At 41.3% G+C, this 25,075-nt stretch overlaps 1 protein-coding gene across 1 annotated transcript in view; it reads left to right on the forward strand.

Moving 5' to 3' along the window:
• Positions 1 to 25,075, forward strand: part of LOC138651609 (alpha-tectorin-like) — a 360,891-nt gene that overhangs the window by 313,841 nt on the left and 21,975 nt on the right. Inside the window, exons 20-25 of the mRNA XM_069741925.1 lie at positions 4,112 to 4,495; positions 8,104 to 8,390; positions 10,820 to 11,100; positions 19,930 to 20,040; positions 20,298 to 20,500; positions 21,339 to 21,502. Of these exons, the coding sequence (XP_069598026.1) occupies positions 4,112 to 4,495; positions 8,104 to 8,390; positions 10,820 to 11,100; positions 19,930 to 20,040; positions 20,298 to 20,500; positions 21,339 to 21,502 (1,430 nt within the window). The remainder of the gene's footprint in view (positions 1 to 4,111; positions 4,496 to 8,103; positions 8,391 to 10,819; positions 11,101 to 19,929; positions 20,041 to 20,297; positions 20,501 to 21,338; positions 21,503 to 25,075) is intronic.

Consider the following 25,075-nt stretch of genomic DNA (forward strand, 5'->3'; position numbering starts at 1 on the left):
CTGCCAGCGCACATTCATTCCATTGAGTGAGCACGGACCACTTTCTAAACTTCTGACAATAAATCTCTGTCTCATCCTGACCCTGACACAGAGCCAGCAAATTTTTCTCTGCCTGATCCACTGAATTAGGTTCGTCGTACAGCAATCCGAGCGCCAGAAAAAACGCATCAATATTACATAATGCAGGATCTCCTGGCGCAAGGGAAAATGCCCAGTCTTGAGGGTCGCCACGTAATAAAGAAATAATGATTTTAACTTGTTGAACTGGGTCACCAAGGAGCGGGGTTTCAAAGCCAGAAACAGTTTACAATTATTTTTAAAATTCAAAAACTTAGCTCTATCTCCAGAAAATAACTCAGGAATAGGAATTTTAGGTTCTAACATAGGATTCTAAACCACTAAATCTTGAATGTTCTGTACTCTTATAGTGAGATTATCCATCAAAGAGGACAGACCCTGAATGTCCATGTACACACCTGTGTTCTGAACCACCCTGATGTAAAGGGGAAAAGAAAGACAGAACACAGTGCAAAGAAAAAAAAATGGTCTCAGAACTTCTCTTTTCCCTCTATTGAGAAGCATTAGTACTTTGGGCCTCCAGTACTGTTATGAACAGGTAATTCAGAACCACAATGGACCTTGAAGTTCAGAGCACACCAGGTGACCTGACATTTACCAAAAACATAGGACGAGCTCTGAGACGTGGAAACTCTGCTGACCGCAATCCCTAATCCTAACACACCACACTAGAGGTAGCCGTGGATTGCGCCTAACGCTCCCTATGCAACTCGGCACAGCCTGAGAAACTAACTAGCCCTGAAGATAGAAAAATAAGCCTACCTTGCCTCGGAGAAATTCCCCAAAGGAAAAGGCAGCCCCCCACATATAATGACTGTGAGTAAAGATGAAATACAAACACAGAGATGAAATAGATTTAGCAAAGTGAGGCCCGACTTACTGAATAGACCGAGGATAGGAAAGATAGCTTTGCGGTCAACACAAAAACCTACAAACAACCACGCAGAGGGGCAAAAAGACCCTCCGCACCGACTAACGGTACGGAGGTGCTCCCTCTGCGTCTCAGAGCTTCCAGCAAGCAAGAAAAACCAATATAGCAAGCTGGACAGAAAAAATATAGCAAACAAAAATAACACAAGCAGAACTTAGCTTATGCAGGATAGAGAGGCCACAGGAACGATCCAGGAGGAAGCAAGACCAATACTAGAACATTGACTAGAGGCCAGGATCAAAGCACCAGGTGGAGTTAAATAGAGCAGCACCTAACGACTTAACCTCATCACCTGAGGAAGGAAACTCAGAAGCCGCAGTACCACTCTCATCCACCAAAGGAAGCTTATAGACAGAACCAGCCGCAGTACCACTCACGACCACAGGAGGGAGCTTGGCCACAGAATTCACAACAGGAGTGGCCTAGTACATAGAACCCTTAGCTCCCCCTGGTAGACCGGCATGTGAAGTGTGTGTGTGGCTGTGATACCTGGCAGGGTGAACTCCTTTGGTGCCATCAGACGTAACATCGCTACCCCTGGTGGAAGAACGACATTACTGCAATGACCAAGACTCTGGGGCGCTGCAGATCTCCCTGAGAATCTGCCTCTGAAGCTTATTTTACATGAAGGGGGAGTTACCAATGTGATGTGTAACGGCTGCTCTCTGCTTTCCTGATCTCACTGCAGAGCTGTGTGTGATTGTACCTGACACAGGACAGCATTAAAGTGATTGTCCGGCCTTAAGCTAGAAGTATTCAGTCACTGTATGTGACTGCAGTCTTGTGAATCGACAATCCACGCACACTGTGATGATTCTTCGGCGTAGCTGGTGTGTTACTTAAAATATGTGATTTGCATACATACGGTCAAGTACTGACTAGATGGCTACGGACTCACTCAAAGCAAGTATATTGAGCAAGGATGGATACAGTCTAATCGGCATGTGGTCAGAAGTATGCAAATCACATACTTGCAGTCACATGACCGCCACTTTCCAACTTCAAAGAATCCTCACAGCGCAGAGTGAGCACACTGTGAGGATTCACAAGACTGCAATCACATACAGTGACTACAGACTTGTAGCTTAAGGCCGGACAATCAATTTAAATACATCTGCTGGTGTCCTTTCAGTACTTAAGCTTCCACCTCACAGGCAGACAGTGTTACAAAACAGCAGAGCTGTGAGAGCTACAGCAAATATGTTTGTAAGGAGACAAAGTTCAGTTCTACTGTCTTTTGTTAGTTACATGTCTCACACTGGTAACACCACCTGTCATTTACAATTGCAATAAAAAAGCGAACAGGGGTGGGCATGAGCAGGACCAGTGGCACCTGATGAAGATGGCAGAACGCCTTTGAAACGCGTTGTGGACATATTATTCAGTGGACTTATGATTCAATAAAGGTTTGCACCTTAAATCCTTCCTGTTGTGAATTCTGTTGTCAAGCTCCCTCCTGTGGTCATGAATGGTACTTCGGCTGGTTCTGTTCATGGGCTTCCTCTGTTGGTTGTGAGTGGGGCTGCGGCTTCTGAGTTTCCTTCCACAGGTGACGAGGTTAATTCGTTAGCTGGCTGCTCTATTTAACTCCACTTAGATCATTGCTCCATGCCACCTGTCAATGTTCCAGTATTGGTCTAGTTCTCTCCTGGATCGTTCTTGTGACCTGTCTTCCCAGCAGAAGCTAAGTTCCTGCTTGTTTTTCTTTGTTTGCTATTTTTCTGTCCAGCTTGCTATTTTGATTTTTGTCTTGCTTGCTGGAAGCTCTGGGACGCAAAGGGAGTGCCTCCACACCGTGAGTCGGTGCGGAGGGTCTTTTGTGCCCTCTGCGTGGTCTTTTTGTAGTTTTTTGTGCTGACCGCAAAGTTACCTTTCCTATCCTCAGTCTGTTCAGTAAGTCGGGCCTCACTTTGCTAAATCTATTTCATCTCTGTGTTTGTATTTTCATCTTTACTCACAGTCATTATATGTGGGGGGCTGCCTTTTCCTTTGGGGAATTTCTCTGAGGCAAGGTAGGCTTTATTTTTCTATCTTCAGGGCTATCTAGTTCCTTAGGCTGTGCTGAGTTGCATAGGGAGCGTTAGGAGCAATCCACGGCTATTTCTAGTGTGTGTGATAGGATTAGGGATTGCGGTCAGCAGAGTTCCCACGTCTCAGAGCTCGTCCTATATTATTTGTAACTATCAGGTCATTCCGTGTGCTCTTAACCACCAGGTCCATTATTGTCCTTACCACCAGGTCATAACACCTTCCTGGCTCTTATCATCACCAGCCTAGCGCTCCTCACTAGACCACGTTATCTTATAAAATATCGGATCACAGATATCAAGGTATCATAGTACTCAGCTTCCTATGACCAATATGACTATATAGACGGCCAAGGAGAGTTGATCCTTCTGACAGATTCAGAAATCAATTTCACCTGTAGTTTGTATTTTACAGCCTTCAAAATACTTGCTGGTCGTACGGTGCGTACAGTAATATTTATACACGTTTTACAAATTCTCACTTGCCAACTATCCTGTATTTATCAGGAATCTTGAGATATAATCTTGGCATTATGGGTTTGGCAGGGACATTTCCGAGAGGGTTGGCATGTTCCTGGGCTGGGGATAGGACATAAAGGCCATACTGCCCCAACAGAAATGTTGGTAAGCATGAACGTAAGTGAAAACCAAGGAATGTTTATGAAGAATGCATGAAATGCATGGTCATTTTTACAAGCATTTTAAAAATGCTGAAATATGTGTTTAAAGGAGGCCTAAAATCCTACTTTAGCCAGATGGACATCATTTTACCCAATTGGCTAAAGTGAGGCCTCACTGCAGTGGAAAGCTGCGCGGACGCCCAGATTTACTGCAGACTGTCTCCGTTTTCAGATTAATAGCTGTACAGCCTTGTGGGTAAAGCTGCCTTTTTACTTGCCAAACGTTGAAGTCAGTAATTGTTTTGAATATGACAGCAATTTGTACTAAAATATTGCAGTGGCTGACTACACCTGGAATCTTTCTACTGATGAACATTATTTTTGATCAGTGCTGTAAATTTAGAAATCATATGGATAAATTTGGGGAGATAATTAGTTTTGTTCTTACTTTTTAGCCTAAGCAATTATTCTGGAATAGTGACTGTACGAGACGCTGCCGCTGCTTTGGGAGAAATCTCATCCAGTGCGATCCAAGACACTGCAAGTCAGATGAAGAATGTGCCCTAAGGAATGGAGTCCGAGGCTGTTTTAGCAAGAAAAGCTCTTACTGCATTGCCGCAGGAGGCGGCGTCTTCAGGACCTTTGATGGAGCTTTTCTCCGTTTTCCGGCAAACTGCGCATTTGTACTTTCTACCATTTGCCAAAAGCTCCCTGATATCTCCTTCCAGTTGATTATTAATTTTGACAAATGGTCTTCACCGAACTTGACTGTCATATCTCCAGTTTATTTTTACATTAACGAAGAGCAAATCCTCATTAATGATCGCAATACTGTAAAGGTAATGGGTTTTGCCATTCATTATAAATGTTTTGTTATTAATTCTTGAATTCTGCTTTATTTAACCAGTCTGCATAATAGATATGTTTAATGTTACTCGTTCATATTATTATTGCTAATGTATATGCTTCCAGTTAATGAGATCCAACTGCCGTCACACTATCAAAATGATGAACTTCTTCAGCAGCAATGCAGGGAAGGTCAACATAGTCATAATGACCTGTTAGAGCTGTGCTGATGGTCAGTGCACTGCTGTTGTACTGGAGTGCCACCATGCAAGAAAAAAGATATCTATTTGAAGATCTGCCTCCAAATTATAATTATATAACATATCATAACTTATAAAATGGCCCCATGATGTAATTCAGATGGCAGCCCATCCTAGTCAACTGTCAGTATGGGTTGAAGGCTGAAAAAACACGACTCCCGAGACCTGTGTCTCAATGACAGAAGCTGTATTGCAAGTACACATACAGGATCTACCAGAGCTACAATGGAATGGTTTAGATCAAAGCATATCCAAGTGTGTGTTAATGGCCCAGTCACAGTCCAGACCTAAAACTTTTATAAAATGACCCCATGATGTAATTCGTATGGCAGTCCATCCTAGAGACGTGTCAGTATGGGTTGATGTCTGAAAAAAAAAAACTCTTGAAACCTACGTCTCAACTGACAGAAGCTGTGTCGCAAGTACACATACAGGATCTACCAGAGCTACAATGGAATGGTTTAGATCAAAGCATATCCATGTGTGTGAATGGCCCAGTCACAGTCCAGACCTAAACCCCATTGAGAATTTGTGACGAGACTTGTACATTTCTGTTTGCAGACACCTCCATCTAATCTCACTGAGATAGAGCTAGTTTGCAAAGAAGAATGGGCAACATTTTCAGCTCTAGATGTGCAAAATTGGTAGAGACATACCCGAAAAGACTTGCAGCAGTAATTGCAGCCAAAGGTGGTCCTTCAAAGTATTGACTCAGGGGGATGAAGACAAACGCACGTCACAATTTTCAGATTTATATTTTTAAAATAATTAGAAAAATGTGAACCATTTCCCACAAATACTTGCTGCTTTTTGTTAATCTACCACATAAATTCCCAATAAACGTTTGTGGGTGCAATGTGAAAAATGGGGAATGTTCGCGGGGTATGAATTCTTTTTTTTTCTTCATATGTATGATTGGTTAAAATGGCTTTTAAATCCTATTCCCATGTGATAAACTTTGACTAAGGGCATTTAAACACAGCCAACAGAGATGTGTCAGCTTTTTTTTACATCATGTAGGATACTGTCTTTTTAATGGATAATAATTAAATACGGATAAATGTTTAATTTAGTGGATGTGCCATGAATTCTTTTTTTTTTCAACGACTGTCCATGTACAGTAATATATGGATATCATGGAGGGGTTGAATCTAATATTGATGACCTATGTCCAGGATCATGAATTATTTGTGCCTACTCTCTTGAATTGGAGCTGATCTCCAGGACCTTCTAATAACGGATGATCGGTTGGGTTATCGGGTTTTAGGATAGGTCATCAATACTTGTTGCCCAGATATTAAGTAGAAACTGCTCTTAGAAAGTGACACTCTGTACTGGCTCGTAAAAAAGCGTTATTGTCACCCAAGAACAAATGAAATTAACTGCTGCATTAAAGCCAAATTACAAAATGCTAATGGAATGCTGAATCGTTTTCTAAGAAATATTAATGAGATTTTACTGGTGATAGTAAGGATTATTAACAGCATTAACCAAGATAAATGAGATTTCGAACAATTGAACTGTATGGTCATTATTTCAGCAGCTCTACTGGATTCTGACCTAACAAGAACTGTGATGGAGAAGAAAGGCTTGGGGTCCTGGAGGGAAGGCTTGTCTACCCTATTAAATGACACAGATTCTAATCACAAAGGATAAGTGTCAGAATATTGAATAGGCAATAAGAAAAGTAAAAATCCTGTGGCTCTTTTGAAATCTAAATGCTAAACCCATAGAAGATCCGACCCAAGGCTTGTATGCTGGAATCCACAGACAATTCGCTGCCAATTTCAAAGAATGGCGTGGATAAACACTATACTATCCCATTGTCTAAATTTGGAAGACTCTCCGCAAAGATCTCTCAAGGCTACAATTCTTTTTTTCTGTTCTCACAGGCACTCACTAAGGCACTTTCATTCTTAAAGAGAACCTGTCACTTGCACGAAAAAAATTGACTTAAATTTCTTCTAAAAATCCTCAAGCTCACCTGATTCCGACATTCTTTTCTGTTTTGCAAGGAGTTCCTCTATTGCATTAATATTCACATTTCTTGATTTTTTTTTTAGTGCAATATGTGAAATCTCTGCTTTGCAGTCCAACCAGGCGTTTCTTCACTGTTTTCCCTTGGGGCTTGCGCTTTCACCTCTCTCTTTCTCTTAAATCACAGTTTGGCATCATCTGAGGCCTTTGAAGAAACGCCCAGTTGGACTGCAAGCAGAGATTTCACTTGCTGCGCTCCAGAAGACACAGATGTAAATATCTCTGCAATGGAGTGACACAACGCAAAACAGAAAAGAGCCGCAGAATCAGGGGAGCTTGGGGATTCTTACAGGGTATTTAACGCAGTTTTTTTGAGCAAGTGATAGATCTTCTATAAATGCATCTTAGTTATCTCTCTAGTTGGCCTTTCACATCATAAATATAGAATGTGCAAAAACACCAGTGAGACAAATGACCCATAGCAGGTATTATTAAGACACAAAACAAATCTCCATGAAACTTGCCATGGAGTAGACTAATGTGATTCCCAGATTGTATTGGTTGTGATATAGGCAGAAGCCTTCTGCTCTAATGCAGAAACTATGAGTCTATCCGTTATGTTTATTCAGTGTTTTATGGCTTTCTCTCTCTATCTCTGTGGCTAAGCTGTGAGTTCTGACAGCCTTTCACCATCCAGATTCATTACAAAATCGCTGCTTCGTTCCCTGCCTCTACTTTTATATAGGCTATGATAGTTTCTCCTGATTGGCTTTACTAAACTATGTGATGTGATAGCTGAAAGGCATTATAGAGAAACTTACATGGCCCCGCCTGAAATCTTGGGGGCTCATCTTTTTTTGTGTTATATTTCCGTAGACATTTTTTGGCAATTGGTGGAAATCAAATCACAAATTCAATTCACTGGGTTCAGATATTTTCCAAAAATGTGACACTAATTAGAATCGCTCTACAGGTGCAGGTGCAGAGATTTCTGTATCACTGAGGCGCTGGTGTCTTCGACAAAAAAAGACATCAGTAAAAAAAAAATAAAAGCTGAATGATAGAGTCCACTTACAAGTTTTGGATTGGGATTCAGAAACTTCAATTTAGGCCTCCATATAGAATCACTACAGTATAAAACCCATGGACGTGCACCAAAAGAAAATACCAAGACAGTAGATAAAGACTTTCTGCAACAGTTCTTTCTCAATGCAAAAACGATAGGATAAAGTTTTCCCATTTTTACATTTTTCACCTATTCACATTGGGGATTGGTCTCACTTTATGTGGCTGCATGCTGTCACGATAACATTATAAAATGTGCAACTTTGAAAATTCATGGAATCTTTTCGGTATTGTTACAGGTCAATGGAACACAAGTGACAGTCCCCTTTGTCACTGGACTGTCAACGAAGATATACAGCATGGAGGGATTCTTGGTAATTGACACAAGCCCTGACATTCAGATTCACTACAATGGATTCAACATCATTAAAATCACCATCAGTGAGAGACTCCAGAACAAAGTCTGTGGCCTCTGTGGCAACTTTAACGGAGATTTAACTGATGATTATGTCACTTTAAGAGGAAAGCCTGTAGTAAGCAGCGTAGTGCTGGCACAGAGCTGGAAAACCAATGGCATGCAGAAAAGGTATGTTTCTTCCTGTACTGTGCATGTACTTTGTCCTGTGATGGAGCTATGAGTGGTGGATATAACAGAAATGGAGTTATCACTTCAAATTGCCCTTCTCCTGGCGTTACAGAATGCTCTGTTTTCAATAGTATTGTAAAAATGGGCAAGGATGAAATCCATCGTCAGTAAACTCTGAAGCGACAGCAGAATTATTATCATTTACTTTGCTGGCTCTGTTAATAGAATTAAGGGATTTGCTAAACCAAGATAGTACCGCATCTACGCTTCAGGTCACGCACTAAAGGCTGAGTCACACATAACGAGATCGTTAACGATATCTTTGCAACGTCACGCTTTTGGTGACGTAGCAACGATCCCGCTAATGATCTCGTTATGTGTGACAGCGACCAACGATCAGGCCCCTGCTGGGAGATCGTTGGTCGCTGGGGAATGATCAGGACCATTTTTTGGTCGCTGATCACCCGCTGTCATCGCTGGATCGGCGTGTGTGAAGCCGATCCAGCGATGTGTTCACTTGTAACCAGGGTAAATATTGGGTTACTAAGCGCAGGGCCGCCCTTAGTAACCCGATATTTACCCTGGTTGCCATTGTAACTGCTTTCGGCTGACTGTGTCATCGCCGGCCGTAAAGCAGAGCACAGCGGTGACCTCACCGCTGTTACGGCCGGCGCTGACACAGTCAGTGCGGGAAGCTGACGCCGGGGGACGTGACAGACATCAGAATGGGAGTATGTAGTGTTTTTTTTTTTTACCTTTTACAATGGTAACCAGGGTAAATATCGGGTTACTAAGCGCGGCCCTGCACTTAGTAACCCGATGTTTACCCTGGTTACCCGGGGACTTCGGCATTGTTGAATAGAGTTTCAACGATGCCGAAGTCTTTCCCCTGATCGTTGGTCGCTGGAGAGAGCTGTCTGTGTGACAGCTCCCCAGCGATTACACAACGACTTACCAACAATCACGGCCAAGTCGTATCGCTGGTCGTGATCGTTGGTAAGTCGTTTAGTGTAACGGTACCTTAAGGCTTGTCCACCCTACGTGGTTCATAACTAAAGGGGGCACCAATGACTCCAAGCACCTGGGGCTAGCATGGCCAAATCCACACCAGATACTCAAGATAATCTACACCAATACTCAAGGTCGCTTATATAGAATTTTTTTTAGATTTGCCTTTCAGCATCTATCCATGCTGTGCCTATCAGTGGCTGATTGAAGGGGATTGGTCATCAGGGCTGAGACACTGATTTCTGCAAAGTGTCACTTATTAGGCTGGGTGCTGTTTTTTCAATATAATGAGTGTTTTTTCAGCAGGAGATTATCACTGTCATACTAGCTGCCCACGTGCCTCCTGGTCTAGCTCCACCCCATCACTGATTAGTATCTTACTGTTAATAGATATTGTACACAAAAAATCAGTGGTATGGGTGGGGTTAGCTTTCTCAGCTCTGCTACATGCTACATCTAAAAACTTTTATTGTATCACAACTGCTGCACCCAATAAACTAAGTGACTCCATAATAATTATAGACCCCAGATCAAACCAACTAAAATAATACTTCCTGGACTATAACAGCCTGTAGATCCTCCTAAATACAGATTACGGAACAAGACTCCCTGACCAAATCCCCAAAATAAAATCAGATTCAAGATGAGACTCTCTATATACATACAGACACTCATATATCCCTAAACAACTACAGACCTATAACCTAGATCCCAGACCAGAACCCTTAAATTCAGACACCCTAAAAATACAGATATTGAGCCAGACCATCTGAACAATTTCTCACCCCAGACGCTTACATACAGCTACTCATTCTCTGGTTAATGTAGCCTTGTCCTATGGCTTAAAGGGGTATTTCCATCTCCAGGATCCTATCCCAATATGTAGTAAGTTTATTATTAATAATAATAATAATAATATTAGCAAATACTTTCAATGAGAAATCCAGTATAGTTTTTGTGATTTGATATGTCTCTTTCTTCCTGTGCAGGGCATTGCAGGACCTTAGGTATCCATGGTTACGACCACTAGCAACTAGCTGTCACTATATCGGTGGTCGTAACCATGGATACCTAAGGTCCTGCAATGCCTGTACATGAAGAAAGAGACATAGTGAATCAGGAAAACTATACTACATTTCTAATTGGAGGTATTTGTAGATATTTGATAATATTATTATTATTATACATCTACTACATATTGGGATAGAATCTTGTTAATGGAAATACCCCATATGATCATGTCCTGATGTGGGCAGGTCCTTCTGCAGTAACAGGTCAGCATACATTTGTACTTTTCACATAAATCTAATTAGTATTTCCTGTACACTATTAATTTGTGTAGATGATGGTGTCATGTAAAGAAAATCAGAAAAAAATATCATCGTGGTAGTATTTGTTAATGGAGTGACCTTGTTTTTCAGCTGCAATGAGCTTCAGTACTCTCAGTATGCATCTACTTGTGACAATGTCCAAATCCAAACGCTTCAGAGTGATGGATACTGCCTAAAACTGACCGATATGAAAGGCTTCTTCCAGCCATGTTATGGTCTACTGGATCCTGTTCCTTTCTATGAATCTTGTTTTCTGGATGGTTGCTACAATAATAAGAAGATTCAGTTGTGTGGCTCTTTGGCCGCCTATGGAGAAGCGTGCCGGTCATTTGGAATTCTAAGTACAGAGTGGATTGAGAAGGAGAATTGCTGTAAGTCTGAGAAATATTGTGAATTATGTTTATTTTAAGGTCAACTGAACAGAACTGTTACCAAAAGGTCTGGACTCCTGCTTTGTGTATATGCACACGGTGTCTTTCAAGTGGGTCCACCGGCTTCCTGCTGTAGTCAGGCAGCTGGGAGACGACTGTCAATCAGCATGACAGAGCAGTGATGCTCCATTCACAGAGCAGTAATGTTCCATTGACAGAGCAGTGATGCTCCATTGACAGAGCAGTGATGCTCCATTGACAGAGCAGTGTTGCTCCATTGACAGAGCAGTGTTGCGCCATTGACAGAGCAGTGATGTTCCATTGACAGAGCAGTGATGTTACATTGACAGAGCAGTGATGTTCCATTGACAGAGCAGTGATGCTCCGTTGACAGAGCAGTGATGTTCCATTGACAGAGCAGTGATGTTCCATTGACAGAGCAGTGATGCTCCATTGACAGAGCAGTGATGTTCCATTGACAGAGCAGTGATGTTCCATTGACAGAGCAGTGATGCTCCGTTGACAGAGCAGTGATGTTCCGTTGACAGAGCAGTGATGCTCCTTGACAGAGCAGTGATGCTCCATTGACAGCAGTGATGCTCCGTTGACAGAGCAGTGATGCTCCGTTGACAGAGCAGAGATGAAGAAAAGAAGCTACTTTGTCAACATGACGTCACCGAAAATTGCAGAATAGTTGGCAGGAGTGATCCATGACAGCTCTGAGCCAGCAGAGATCGGCACCAGACAGATCAGGCAGGTAGTTAGCAACTACCTGCCTGTAAGTTCATAGCCCATAGGGAAAAATAAGCAAAGTCCAGGATAACCCCTTTAAGTCAGCTGCAACTTGGAAGCTGCTCAATAGTTTATGTAAAAGAAAAGAAAACGCTGGCGAAAACAAGGAAACAAAATATAAAAAAAGATGCCAGAAAAAGACGCTTCAAGACAAAAGATGTCGGCATGTCCTAAAGTGACTTCGTATGGAAAACTCAGGAGGTATGCTGACATCTCAAACAGGCCACGTGCGCACATCTGTAGACTGTGGGAATTGATGAGAGCGCTGTTACCCGCAGTTTTACCCTTAGGCCGCCGTCACACTACCGTAGAATACGGCCCAGTGTTAATCTATGCGGCAGCTCACATCACCGTATTTTTTCTCTGGTGTATTCTACATGCGTGTAAAATCGCAGCATGCTACGATTGTCACCGAGGCTCAGCCGAGACTCGCCAATGCAAGCCTATGGGTGCAAGAAAAAAATCGTACAGCACTCCGACCATGCGAGTGCTGTCTGATTTTTTACACACGATTTTTACAGTAAAATCACACTGACAGGTTACAATAGAATCAATAGAATAGATATATACACATAGAATACATATATGTATAGATGTCAGTGACACACATATATATATGTATATACAGTGGGGGAAATAAGTATTTGATCCCTTGCTAATTTTGTAAGTTTTCCCACTGTCAAGGACATGAACAGTCTATAATTTTAAGGGTAGGTTAATTTTAACATTGAGAGATAGAATATCAAAACTAAAATCCAGAAAATCACATTGTATAAATTATGTAAATTTACATGCATTTTACAGTGAGAAATAAGTATTTGATCCCTCTGCAAACAAGAGTTAATACTTGGTGGCAAAACCCTTGTTGGCAAGCACAGCAGTCAGATGTTTTTTGTAGTTGATGACGAGGTTTGCGCACACGTCAGGAGGAATTTTGGTCCACTCCTCTTTGCAGATCATCTCTAAATCATTAAGATTTTGAGGCTGTTGCTTGGCAACTCGGAGCTTCAACTCCCTCCATAAGTTTTATATGGGATTAAGGTCTGGAGACTGGCTAGGCCACTCCATGACCTTAATGTGCTTCTTTTTGAACCAGTCTTTTGTTGCCTTGGTTGTATGTTTTGGGTCATTGTCTTGCTGGAAGACCCAGCCACGACCCATTTTTAATGTCCTGGCAGAGGCAAGGGGGTTGTCGCTCAGGAATTTACGGCACATGGCTCCATCCATTCTCCCATTGTTTCCACCTGCCCTTAGCAGAGAAACACCCCCAAAACATAATGTTTCCACCTCCATGCTTGACAGTGGGGACGGTGTTCTTTGGGTAATATGCAGCATTTATCTTCCTCAATTCCTCAATTTTCATCTCATCTGACCACAGCACCTTCTCCCAATCACTCACAGAATCATCCAGGTGTTCATTGGCAAACTTCAGACAGGCCTGCACATGTGCCTTCTTGAGCAAGGAGACCTTGTGTGCACTGCAGGATTTGAAACCTTTTTGGCGTAGTGTGTTACCAATGGTTTTTTTGGCGACTGTGGTCCCAGCTGCCTTGAGATCATTAACAAGTTCCCCCCGTGTAGTTTTAGGCTGATCTCTCACCTTCCTCATGATCAAGGATACCCCACGAGGTGAGATTTTGCATGGTGCCCCAAATCGATGTCAATTGACAATCATTTTGTATTTCTTCCATTTTCTTACTATTGCACCAACAGTTGTCTCCTTCTCACCCAGCGTCCTACTTATGGTTTTGTAGCCCATTCCAGCTTTGTGCGGGTCTATGATCTTGTCCCTGACATCCCTATAAAGCTCTTTGGTCTTGCCCATGTTGTAGAGGTGAGTCTGTGGACAGGAGTCTTTTATAAAGGTGACTATGTAAGACAGCTGTCTTTAATGCAGGCAACAAGTTGATTAGGAGCGTCTTAGGCTAATGTGCACACGTTCAGTATTTCTTTCAGAAATTTCCTGAGCAAAACAGGACATTTTCTGCAAGAAATCCACATGTGTTTTTCTTGCGTTTTTACTGCCTTTTTACCGCATTTTTGGTGCGTTTTTGGTGTGTTTTTTTGCGGATTATTCCGGAGGTTCCCAAAGCAATATAGTGGGAAATCCGCAAAAAATCTGCAAAATTAATGAACATGCTGCGGTTTTTACCGCGATGCGTATTTTTCGCGGAAAAAAACGCATCATGTGCACAAAAATTGCGGAATGCATTCTAAATGATGGGATGCATAATGTATGCGGTTTTTTCGCATTTTAATAGCGAAAAAACGCGAAAAAACCCAAAAAAATCTGCAACGTGTGCACACAGCTTTATTGGTCTGTAGGAGCCAGAGCTCTTAATGGTTGGTAGGGGACCAAATACTTATTTCTCACTGTAAAAAGCAAATAAATGTATATAATTTATACAATGTGGTTTTCTGGATTTTATTTTTGATATTCTACCTCTCAATGTTACAATTGTAGACTGTTCATGTCTTTATCAGTGGGCAAACTTACAAAATCAACAAGGGATCAAATACTTATTTCCCCACTGTATATTAGATAGATAGATAGATAGATAGATAGATAGATAGATAGATAGATAGATAGATAGAAGAAAAGCTGGCAATTCAAGTGCCACGTGCAATATAATCACAGAGTGACAGGTTAGAATAGATATAATAGATATATATGCATAGAATGTATATATATAGATGTCAGTAACACACACATATGTATATGTATATATATTATATAGCTAGGCAGAAGAAAAGCCGGCAATTCATGTGCCGCACACAGTAAAATCACACTGACAAGTTAGAATAGATAGAATAGATATATACACATAGGATATATAGATGTCAGTGATACATATATATATATGTATATATATTGCATAGATAGATAGAAGAAAAGCCGGCAATTCATCTGCAGTGTACTGTAAAATCACAGCAGGAGGCGACAGGATAAAAGAGATGGATTACATACAGTAAATACATATACAGGGTGGGCCATTTATATGGAGACACCTAAATAAAATGGGAATGGTTGGTGATATGAACTTCCTGTTTTGGGTCACATTAGTATATGGCAGCGGGAAACTTTTCAAAATGGGTGGTGACCATGGCGGCCACTTTGAAGTTGGCCATTTTGGATCCAACTTTATTTTTTCCAATGGGAAAAGGGACATGTGACACATCATACTTATTGAGAATTTCACAAGAAAAACAATAGTGTGCTTGGTTTTAACATAACTTTATTCTTTCATGAGTTATTTACATGTTTATGACAACTTATAAAATGTGTTCAAAGTGCTGCCCATTGTGTTGAATTGTCAATGCAGCCCTTTTCTCCCACTCTTGACACACTGATAGCAGCACCACAGAAGAAATGCTAGCACAGGCTTCCAGTACCCGTTGTGCCCTTTCTGACATGTGACGAACTATCCCGTCGAGGTGGGGTGGGCCCATATGACAACCGACGGGATAGTACGTCATAGCGATCGGCATCGCTCACGGACCGCCCCTGGCACATTAACCCCCGGCACACTGCGATCAAACATGATTGCAGTGTTCCGGCGGTATAGGGAAGCATCGCACAGGGAGGAGGCTCCCTGCGTGCTTCCCTGAGACCCCCGGAGCAACGCTATGTGATCGCGTTGCTCCGAGGTCTCCCACCTTCCTCCTTGCAGCAGGCCCGGATCCAAAATGGCCACGGGGCTGCATCCGGGTCTTGCAGGGAGGTGGCTTCACAACGCCTGCTCAGAGCAGGCAGGCGCCAGGAAGCCTCTATCAGTGCACGTCAGATCGCTGATCTGACACAGTGCACAGCAAAGTGTCAGATCAGCGATCTTACACTGTAACATGATGCCCTCCCTTCCCCTGGGGCAATGTTATAGTGTAAAAAAAAAAATATTCACATGTGTAAAAAAAAATTAAACAAATTCCCAAAAATATATATATATATATATATTGTTCCCATAAATATATTTCTTTATCTAAATTAAAAAAAAAACAATAAAAGTACACATATTTAGTATTGCCGCGTCCGTAACGACCCAACCTATAAAACTGTCCCACTAGTTAACCCCTTCAGTGAACACCGTAAAAAAAAAACAAAATGAGGCAAAAAACAATGCTTTATTATCATACCGCCAAACAAAAAGTGGAATAACACGCGATCAAAAAGGCGGATATAAATAACCATGGTACCGCTGAAAACGTCATCTTGTCCCGCAAAAAACGAGCCACCATACAGCATCATCAGCGAAAAAATAAAAAGTTATAGTCCTCAGAATAAAGCAATGCAAAAATAATTATTTTTTCTATATAATAGTTTTTATCGTATAAAAGTGCCAAAACATAAAAAAATGATATAAATGAGGTATCGCTGTAATCGTACTGACCCGAAGAATAAAACTGCTTTATCCATTATACCAAACGCGGAACGGTATAAACGCCCCCCGCCTCAAAGAAATTCATGAATAGCTAGTTTTTGGTCATTCTGCCTCACAAAAATCGGAATCAAAAGCAATCAAAAAATGTCATGTGCCCGAAAATGTTACCAATAAAAATGTCAACTCGTCCCGCAAAAAACAAGACCTCACATGCCTCTGTGGACCAAAATATGGAAAAATTATAGCTCTCAAAATGTGGTAACGCAAAAAATATTTTTTTTATAAAAAGCATCTTTTAGTGTGTGACGGCTGCCAATCATCATCCGCTAAAAAACCCGCTATAAAAGTAAATCAAACCCCCCTTCATCACCCCCTTAGTTAGGGAAAAATGTAAAAAAATGTATTTATTTCCATTTTCCCATTAGGGTTAGGGTTAGGGCTAGGGTTAGGGTTAGGGTTAGGGCTAGGGTTAGGGCTAGGGTTGGGGCTAGGGTTAGGGCTAGGGTTGGGGCTAGGGTTAAGGCTACAGTTAGGGTTGGGGCTAAAGTTACAGTTAGGGTTTGGATTACATTTACAGTTGGGAATAGGGTTGGGATTAGGGTTAGGGGTGTGTCTGGGTTAGAGGTGTGGTTAGGGTTACCGTTGGGATTAGGGTTAGGGGTGTGTTTGGGTTAGGGTTTCAGTTATAATTGGGGGGTTTCCACTGTTTAGGCACATCAGGGGCTCTCCAAACGCGACATGTGTCCGATCCCAATTCCAGCCAATTCTGCGTTGAAAAAGTAAAACAGTGCTCCTTCCCTTCCGAGCTCGCCCGTGCACCCAAACAGGGGTTTACCCCAACATATGGGGTATCAGCGTACTCAGGACACATTGAAAAACAACTTTTGGGGTCCAATTTCTCCTGTTACCCTTGGAAAAATACAAAACTGGGGGCAAAAAATAATTTTTGTGGAAAAAAAAAGATTTTTTATTTTCACGGCTCTGCGTTATAAACTGTAGTGAAACACTTGGGGGTTTAAAATTGTCACAACACATCTATATAAGTTCCTCTTGGGGGGGTCTAGTTTCCAATATGGGGTCACTTGTGGGGGTTTTTAATGTTTAGGCACATCAATGGCTCTCTAAACACAACATGGCGTCCCATCTCAATTCCAGTCAATTTTGCATTGAAAAGTTAAATGGCGCTCTTTCCCTTCCGAGCTCTGCCATGCACCCAAACAATGGTTTACCCCCACATATGGGGTATCAGCATACTCAGGACAAATTGTACAACAACTTTTGGGGTCCAATTTCTTTTCTTACCCTTGGGAAAATTAAAAATTGGGGGCGAAAAAAACATTTTTGTGAAAAAATGTTTTTTTTATTTTTACGGCTCTGCATTATAAACTTCTGTGAAGCACTTAGTGGGTCAAAGTGCTCACCACACATCTAGATAAGTTTCTTAGGGGGTCTACTTTCCAAAATGGTGTCACTTGTGGGGGGTTTCAATGTTTAGGCACATCAGTGGCTCTCCAAACACAACATGGCGTCCCATCTCAATTCCTGTAAATTTTGCATTGAAAAGTCAAACGGCGCTCCTTCCCTTCCGAGCTCTTCCATGCGCCCAAACAGGGGTTTACCCTTACATATGGGGTATCAGCGTACTGAGGACAAATTGCACAACAACTTTTCAGGTCCATTTTCGCCTGTTACCCTTGGTAAAATACAACAAATTGGAGCTGAAGTAAATTTTTTGTGAAAAAAAGTTAAATGTTCATTTTTATTTAAACATTCCAAAAATTCCTGTGAAACACCTGAAGGGTTAATAAACTTCTTGAATATGGTTTTGAGCACCTTGAGGGGTGCAGTTTTTAGAATGGTGTCACACTTGGTTATTTTCTATCATATAGACCCCTCAAAATGACTTCAAATGAGATGTGGTCCCTAAAAAAAATGGTGTTGTAAAAATGAGAAATTGCTGGTCAACTTTTAACCCTTATAACTCCCTAACAAAAAAAAATTTGGTTCCAAAATTGTGCTGATGTAAAGTAGACATGTGGGAAATGTTACTTATTAAGTATTTTGTATGACATATCTCTGTGATTTAATTGCATACAAAAAAGTTGGAAAATTGCGAAATTTTCAAACTTTTCACCAAATTTCCATTTTTTTCACAAATAAACGCAGGTAGTATCAAAGAAATGTTACAAGTAACATGAAGTACAATATGTCACGAGAAAACAGTGTCAGAATCACCAGGATCCGTTGAAGCTTTCCAGAGTTATAACCTCATAAAGGGACAGTGGTCAGAATTGTAAAAATTGGCCTGGTCATTAACGTGCAAACCACCCTTGGGGGTAAAGGGGTTAAGATGCTGCACATCTCATATCTTCACAGCATAAACAATTGCCTTCAGATTACCCCAGTAGCTGAAACAACAGATATTGGAAGTCTGTGCTAGCATTTTTTCTGAGGTGTTGCTATCAGTGTGTCAAGAGTGGGAGAAGAGGGTTGCATTGACAATCCAACACAATGTGCAGCACTTTGAACACATTTTATAAGTGGTCATAAATTTGTAAATAACTCATGGAAGAATAAAGTTATGTTAAAACCAAGCACACCATTGTTTTTCTTGTGAAATTCTCAATACGTTTGATGTGTCACATGACCCTCCTCCCATTGAAAAAATAAAGTTGGATCCAAAATGGCCGACTTCAAAATGGCCACCATGGTCACCACCCATCTTGAAAAGTTTTGGGGACCCTGAAAAAAAAATGACGCAGGGTCCCCTAATAATTAATAACCAGCAAAGTTTTGAAACTCTCATTATTAACCCCATAATCACATTGTAAGAAAACAGACACCCAGAAAAAGACTTTTAATTGAAAGAATGGCACAGACTCCTTTAATAATCTTATTTAAACCATACTTATGACCTCGCCCATAACCCCAAAGAGTTAAAAAAACAAACAACAATATTCCTCACCTTTCCGCAGAGATGCTGCTAATCCATTTGTGTTACAACAGGTCTATCTAGATGGCAGGCTGCATGGTTTCATGATGCGACCATGCAGCCTGTCATCCAGCAGACACGTTGAGCACCGTGTGCTCAGTGTCACTCTGTGAACTCCTATTACCTATCTAACAGCACCGCGAGCGTGAGAATGTTCTCCTGATTGCGGTGCCGTCATACAGGTCCTGCGAGTTCACGGCCAAGGAACTCACTTCACCTTTCTGACATCAGCTCGAGTGCTGTGGGAAAATTTCCCACGGCTCTCATGCCGACGTCACGTAGTGCCATTGAAAAAACTCAGTCATCTGTACTGCCCATTGCATAACATTAGTCAAAGTGCTATCTAAGTGCAACTAAGTGCTATCCCAACTAAGTGCTATCCCAACTAAGTGCTATCAAATCCCAATTAATTTGGTGTTGGCAGTCTACCCTAAGTGATAGACAACAGCTAAGAAAGGGATCAAGTAAAATATCAAAACAAAATACCAAGGTTAACTAGAAGGAGTGCAAAAATTCATAGACAAAAGTTCTCTACTGACCATTGACTTTTTTTAAACAGTTACTATGGACATAGAGTGTTACAATACTGCTAATGATGCCGCATATCATAGCTAATAAAATGTCCATTTTTGAAACAGTCTAATTTTGTCCTCTACTTCTTTTCTATAGCAGGAGTGATTGAAGACCCTTGTGTAGGTGCGGACTGCCCCAACAGAAGCTGTGAGGTGGACAATGGAGGAGAGCTTTGTGGCTGCATGGACCCTCCTGTCTATGGAAACGGTACATCTAGCTTGCATTACTAAGTCTTTACAATGCTCTCGGATGTATCGTTATGTGCTTTTACCTCTGCTTACACTTATTGCATGAGAACCTTCACTGATTACTTCTAGAAGCTACAAATCAGTCCTGGTTACATGATGGACACACAAATGGCTGAACGTCAGGCAGAAAGAAAATTAGAAAGTGGCATACCTTACTGTTGAAGAATGAGTGATGCGAAACCCTGTACTTAGCGTCGCTTTATGCTTTGTTTCTAGACACCCACGACATCATTGATGCCGAAGTTACATGTAAAGCGGCACAAATGGAAGTATCAATATCAAAATGCAAACTGTTCCAGCTTGGTTTCGAGAGGGAAGGAGTACGGATTAATGACAGACACTGCCCCGGCATCGAGGGAGAAGATTTCATATCTTTCCAAATAAATAACACAAAAGGCAACTGTGGGAATATCGTGCAGGTACAGGAACGCCAATCTTCTTGGGCATATGCCTGATTAATTCTCCAAGATTTCCATTCGACTTTTCTACCAACAGCTCAGTTTTTGTAAATGTCATACATCTGGTATTGGCGCTCATCCCGTTTCAGCCTGTAGGGTCCAGACATAACCCATCTACAGCAGCTGAGATGATATTTTAATGAAAGAAAACACGTTTTTAAGGAATGAGCATTCCTACATTTGTTCTCCTCTAAGGGTATGTTCACACATGGAGTTTTTGCAGCACTTTTTTCTGAGGAAAAAATGCTGCGTTTCACATTATGAGCAAAATGAATGAGATTTCAAAATTCTCATGTGTGTGCTTGTGGGTTTTTTTTTTCCCTTGCGTTTTTTGAGCTGCTGGGAATTTTTTTGCATGCTAATTATCTCAGCGTTTTCTAAAGAATGGGAAAAAATGCACAAAAAGGAGCCCAAAATATGGCAAAAACGTTCATCATTTACACAACATTTTTTCATGCCAAAACTCAGATTTTTGCTGCCAAAACACCATGTGTGAACATTCCAGTAATACTATAATTGAATTAGTGTGAATTTACACCATCCTGTCACTAATAAGGATGGAGTTACACAGAGATTTTAGCCACAACACACAAGACCAAAGATTGCACCTTGCCGCTACATCATAGGCAATCATAGAGGAAGCCACAGGGCAGTAGGGCTTTCGTGTCATAATCCATAAATATTTATTATGACAGTTCTGGTCTCCTTGTCCTAATTCTGGCCAAAATATGTTAATATGATCCGTTGTTGCATTAAATGGTATCAGGAAGACTTGTGCTTTTTATGCTTTACCTTACAGTCTAATGGTACTCATATACTGTACAAAAACACTGTGTGGATAGAGAGTGCAAACAACACCGGTAACATCATTACTCGAGACCGAACTATCAATGTGGAGTTCTCATGTGCGTATGAATTAGACATCAAAATTTCTCTGGATTCTGTCATCCGACCCATGCTTAGGTAAGTCCTGAGACCACAGGTAATCTTCACTAATATATACTGAATGTGACTTCTTGTTATCTAATATAGATGTATTTGACCATTATTGCAGGACACATAGCTGTAATAAAAATCGTGGTTTTAGTGTCACATATTTATTTAAACCTGATACGGAGGCACTCGGTTCACCTTGGGCATGGCCGAGGAGTTCCCACCTACTAGTTGAGGAACATTTCACTGGCGATGAAGACATGGCTTGAACGTAGTTTGGTGTTTTCTGTAGTAACATACGGGTGCGAAACCTGGACTACAAAGGAACAAGACAGAGGAAAAATTGATGCCTTCGAAATGTGGTTCTAGAGAAGGATGTTATCAATATCATGGATGGCAAGAAGAACAAGCAAATCAAATTTGGAACAAGTCAAGCCAGACATGTCACTGGAAGCAAGGATCACAAGACATAATTTGCCTATTTTGGACACATCAGACAAAGAGAGCAATTACTGGAGAAGGACATCATGCTGGGAAGAATAGAAGGAACAAGGTGAAGAGGAAGACCAGAAACTCAGTGGTGTGATACTATCAAGATAATGGCAGAGAAAACCCTGGTGGACCTATCTAGGCTTGAACAAGATCGATCTTCGTTTATCCATGAAGGAACTGAGCAAAAGGCTATTAAAAAAAAGGAAAAAGTTCTCCATGTATAGGTCTTCACAAGAGAAAGTGAATGAGTCCCAGGAGCTGTTTTTCAACTCGCTTTCAACAGCAGCTTGTGTGGCCTATATAAGCTACCATGGCCTGCGGCGTCTCTGGTCTTGTCTCCCATTAAGCACATCTATGATGTCATGGGTTGGCAACTGCACAGGGAGCTGCCAACAGCGGATCTTGATGATTTGCTCTTGTGCATTCAGTGAGGTGAAAGATTCCTCAGACAACCATTACTAATCTCATTGATAGCTAGCAGCCAATATGTGTAAGTTTTTGATTTCTCCATGTGGTGCTTATACTCGATTTTGAATAAATTAAGACGAATGATTGCGTGCCGTGATTACGAACTACACAATGGGGTGTAACCACGCAGCAGACTGACCTCGCAATGGGGTGTACCCACGCACCAGACTGGCATATGTGCAGACTAATAGCAAACATAAATACCTGGTGTACCTCTCCTGCCACTCCTATCTTGTGTATGAAAAAGCTCTGTAGTTAATACTGTTCGGGTAGAGCTATCCATGAAGAAAGTGAACGGGTAGAGCTATCCCATAGCCCTATTCCTAAAGGAAATGAATGGGTAGAGCTATCCGATAGCGCTATTCCTCAATGTTCCTGAGTGTAAGCTATTTCACATGGTTGAGCACACTTGGGATCTGCCCCCAAGGCCTGCCCATGCCCAATGTTTGGTCTGTAGACCGCGGCTAGGAATTAGTCCAACTTTTGTGTACAAAATGTTTTGGCTTTTACAATTGTTGAAAAGCTTAATAAATGACTTCTTTGTACACACAGTTGACAGTAAACCATTTGTCAACGTTAGGAATAAGTTTACCATGCTTCTGTGTCTCAAATATTTTGACCCTAATTTGTTGGCTTTTCCTTCCCCTGGAGAAAGCCACATATAACTGCCCATGTGAAAACACTGGGAGAGGCAAATAAATTCCTACAATATCCAAGGACTGTCCCTGAGATTTATTGATGGTCATTGCAAAAGCCAACATGACAGAAAACTGACACCATCACATCTGGACTGGAATGTTTTTATCTTTGGAAATCAGGTCAATTCTTGGAATAAGAACTGTCTGACCCTTTGCTTTTCCATTTAAAGCAACGGCATGAATAACGTTTGCTTTTAAGCTTTTCACATAAAGCCTTGTGCCATTACAAAGGCCACGCTTTCTGTTAAGATTATGCAGGAGCATAATTATGGCTCCTGGTTTCAGCTTTAGTTCATGAGGAGGCATCCCAGTGGGATTCAAAGAGTTAAGAAACTCTACAGGGTAATCTGTGAGCATCACACCCACCTCTTCCGCAATTGTGTTGACGGAATGATATGTTGAGTGTTCACTTTGAACTTGACTAAGAATTTTGTTGTTGAAGGCGTGAACGTCATCATTCAATGGCGTAAGAATTGCTTTATTGGCCATTGCTTCTACCGTTGCATCGGTAATCTCAATCGAGTCACCAAAAATAGCTGTAATTAAATCACCCTCTTCAATAAAAGAATTCGGGATTTCCATTGTGTCTTCTTGTAGACCATATACATGTGACAACTCTCCATTGCCAAGTTTCAGTAACCATGAGTTGCACTCAACTTCGTCCTGAGACGTTCTCATATTGGCAGTTGTACTTGAGTAATAAATAAGGGTTGTATGGAACTTCCCATCTATTGTCTATTTCTCGCGTTCCTCGTCTGGTTTTCCCAGTATTGCGTCGACGGTACTGTGGGTATCCATTAACATTGGGGTTTGTCTCTGTATTAGATGCCTTTGGGAATTTTTTTGTGCATTGACCATCTGTCATGCATATAGCACCAGGTTGATCTTCGCCACATGGGCCATGAATCATGTGCTTCATCACTGCCTCATGCAGTTTTGGATTTGCTGTCTCATTTGGGATTTCAGCAGAGACCAATTCATCAATTCTTTCTTTGTCCCTCGGTTTATCTTCCTCTCCGAGGATTAAGAGCATGTGAGCGTGGGGTGGTCCATGCTTTTGAAATTCTATTACATGCACATAGGCAACTACACGTCCCAAAATTTGTTTTTTCAAAATCTCGTTAAGCACGGCTTGGAGTTTGATTTTAAATACTCGTGCAACCAAATCTGGTCTGAACTCTGGCCTTTGCCATGGTTCTAAGTTTTCAGTAATTTCTTTCCACTTTGGGTTACAGGTCATCGTAACAAAAAGATCTGGCTTTCCGAATTTTCGGACAATTGTCATGGCGTCTTGGTAATTTTGCTGCATAGCTCTTGGGCTTCCAATAAAAGTGGATGGTAAAATTACTGGTGTCCCAGCTTTTAGCCCTTGATATAACGCAGCATTATGGATGTGATCCATAACGCCGACATAACTGTTGACGCGTAATGCCTTTTTATTTTGTTTTATATATTCGATCCTGTCGGATTCAATTTTGACGTAACTGTCAAAGATAAATTGTTGCATCAACTTCCTAGCATTTAAAAGGGGATTGAACTCGTCATGAATGGCAAGCCTGTATGCATAGTACTGCAACAAGGTGATTTTTTTCTTGTCGATCTTGATCCACTGGTACGTATGGTAGATGAATGTCACCAATTCCTTGATGTTGCACACTTAGGGCAATTGGAGTTGTCAAATTTATTGTCCATCCACTGTCCCCATATGGGATTAGAAGTGGATCTGTCATTGCATCACACTTTCTGTGAAGAAAGCTGATTTGAACAGTTTGGTTTTCATTTTTGAGGTGAACTCAGATGTCCCTATTAAATGGTTCTTCACCCATTGCATTTTGATAAATTATAGCTACTTCATTGCACCTTGGTGCATTGTAGCGCCTCTGGTCATTGTTGTAGTCATTTATATTTGACATTGTTATTTCGTGTTGAACGCGATTTTCTAATT

Source organism: Ranitomeya imitator, chromosome 10, assembly GCF_032444005.1.
Source record: "Ranitomeya imitator isolate aRanImi1 chromosome 10, aRanImi1.pri, whole genome shotgun sequence".
NCBI classification, from domain to species: domain Eukaryota; kingdom Metazoa; phylum Chordata; class Amphibia; order Anura; family Dendrobatidae; genus Ranitomeya; species Ranitomeya imitator.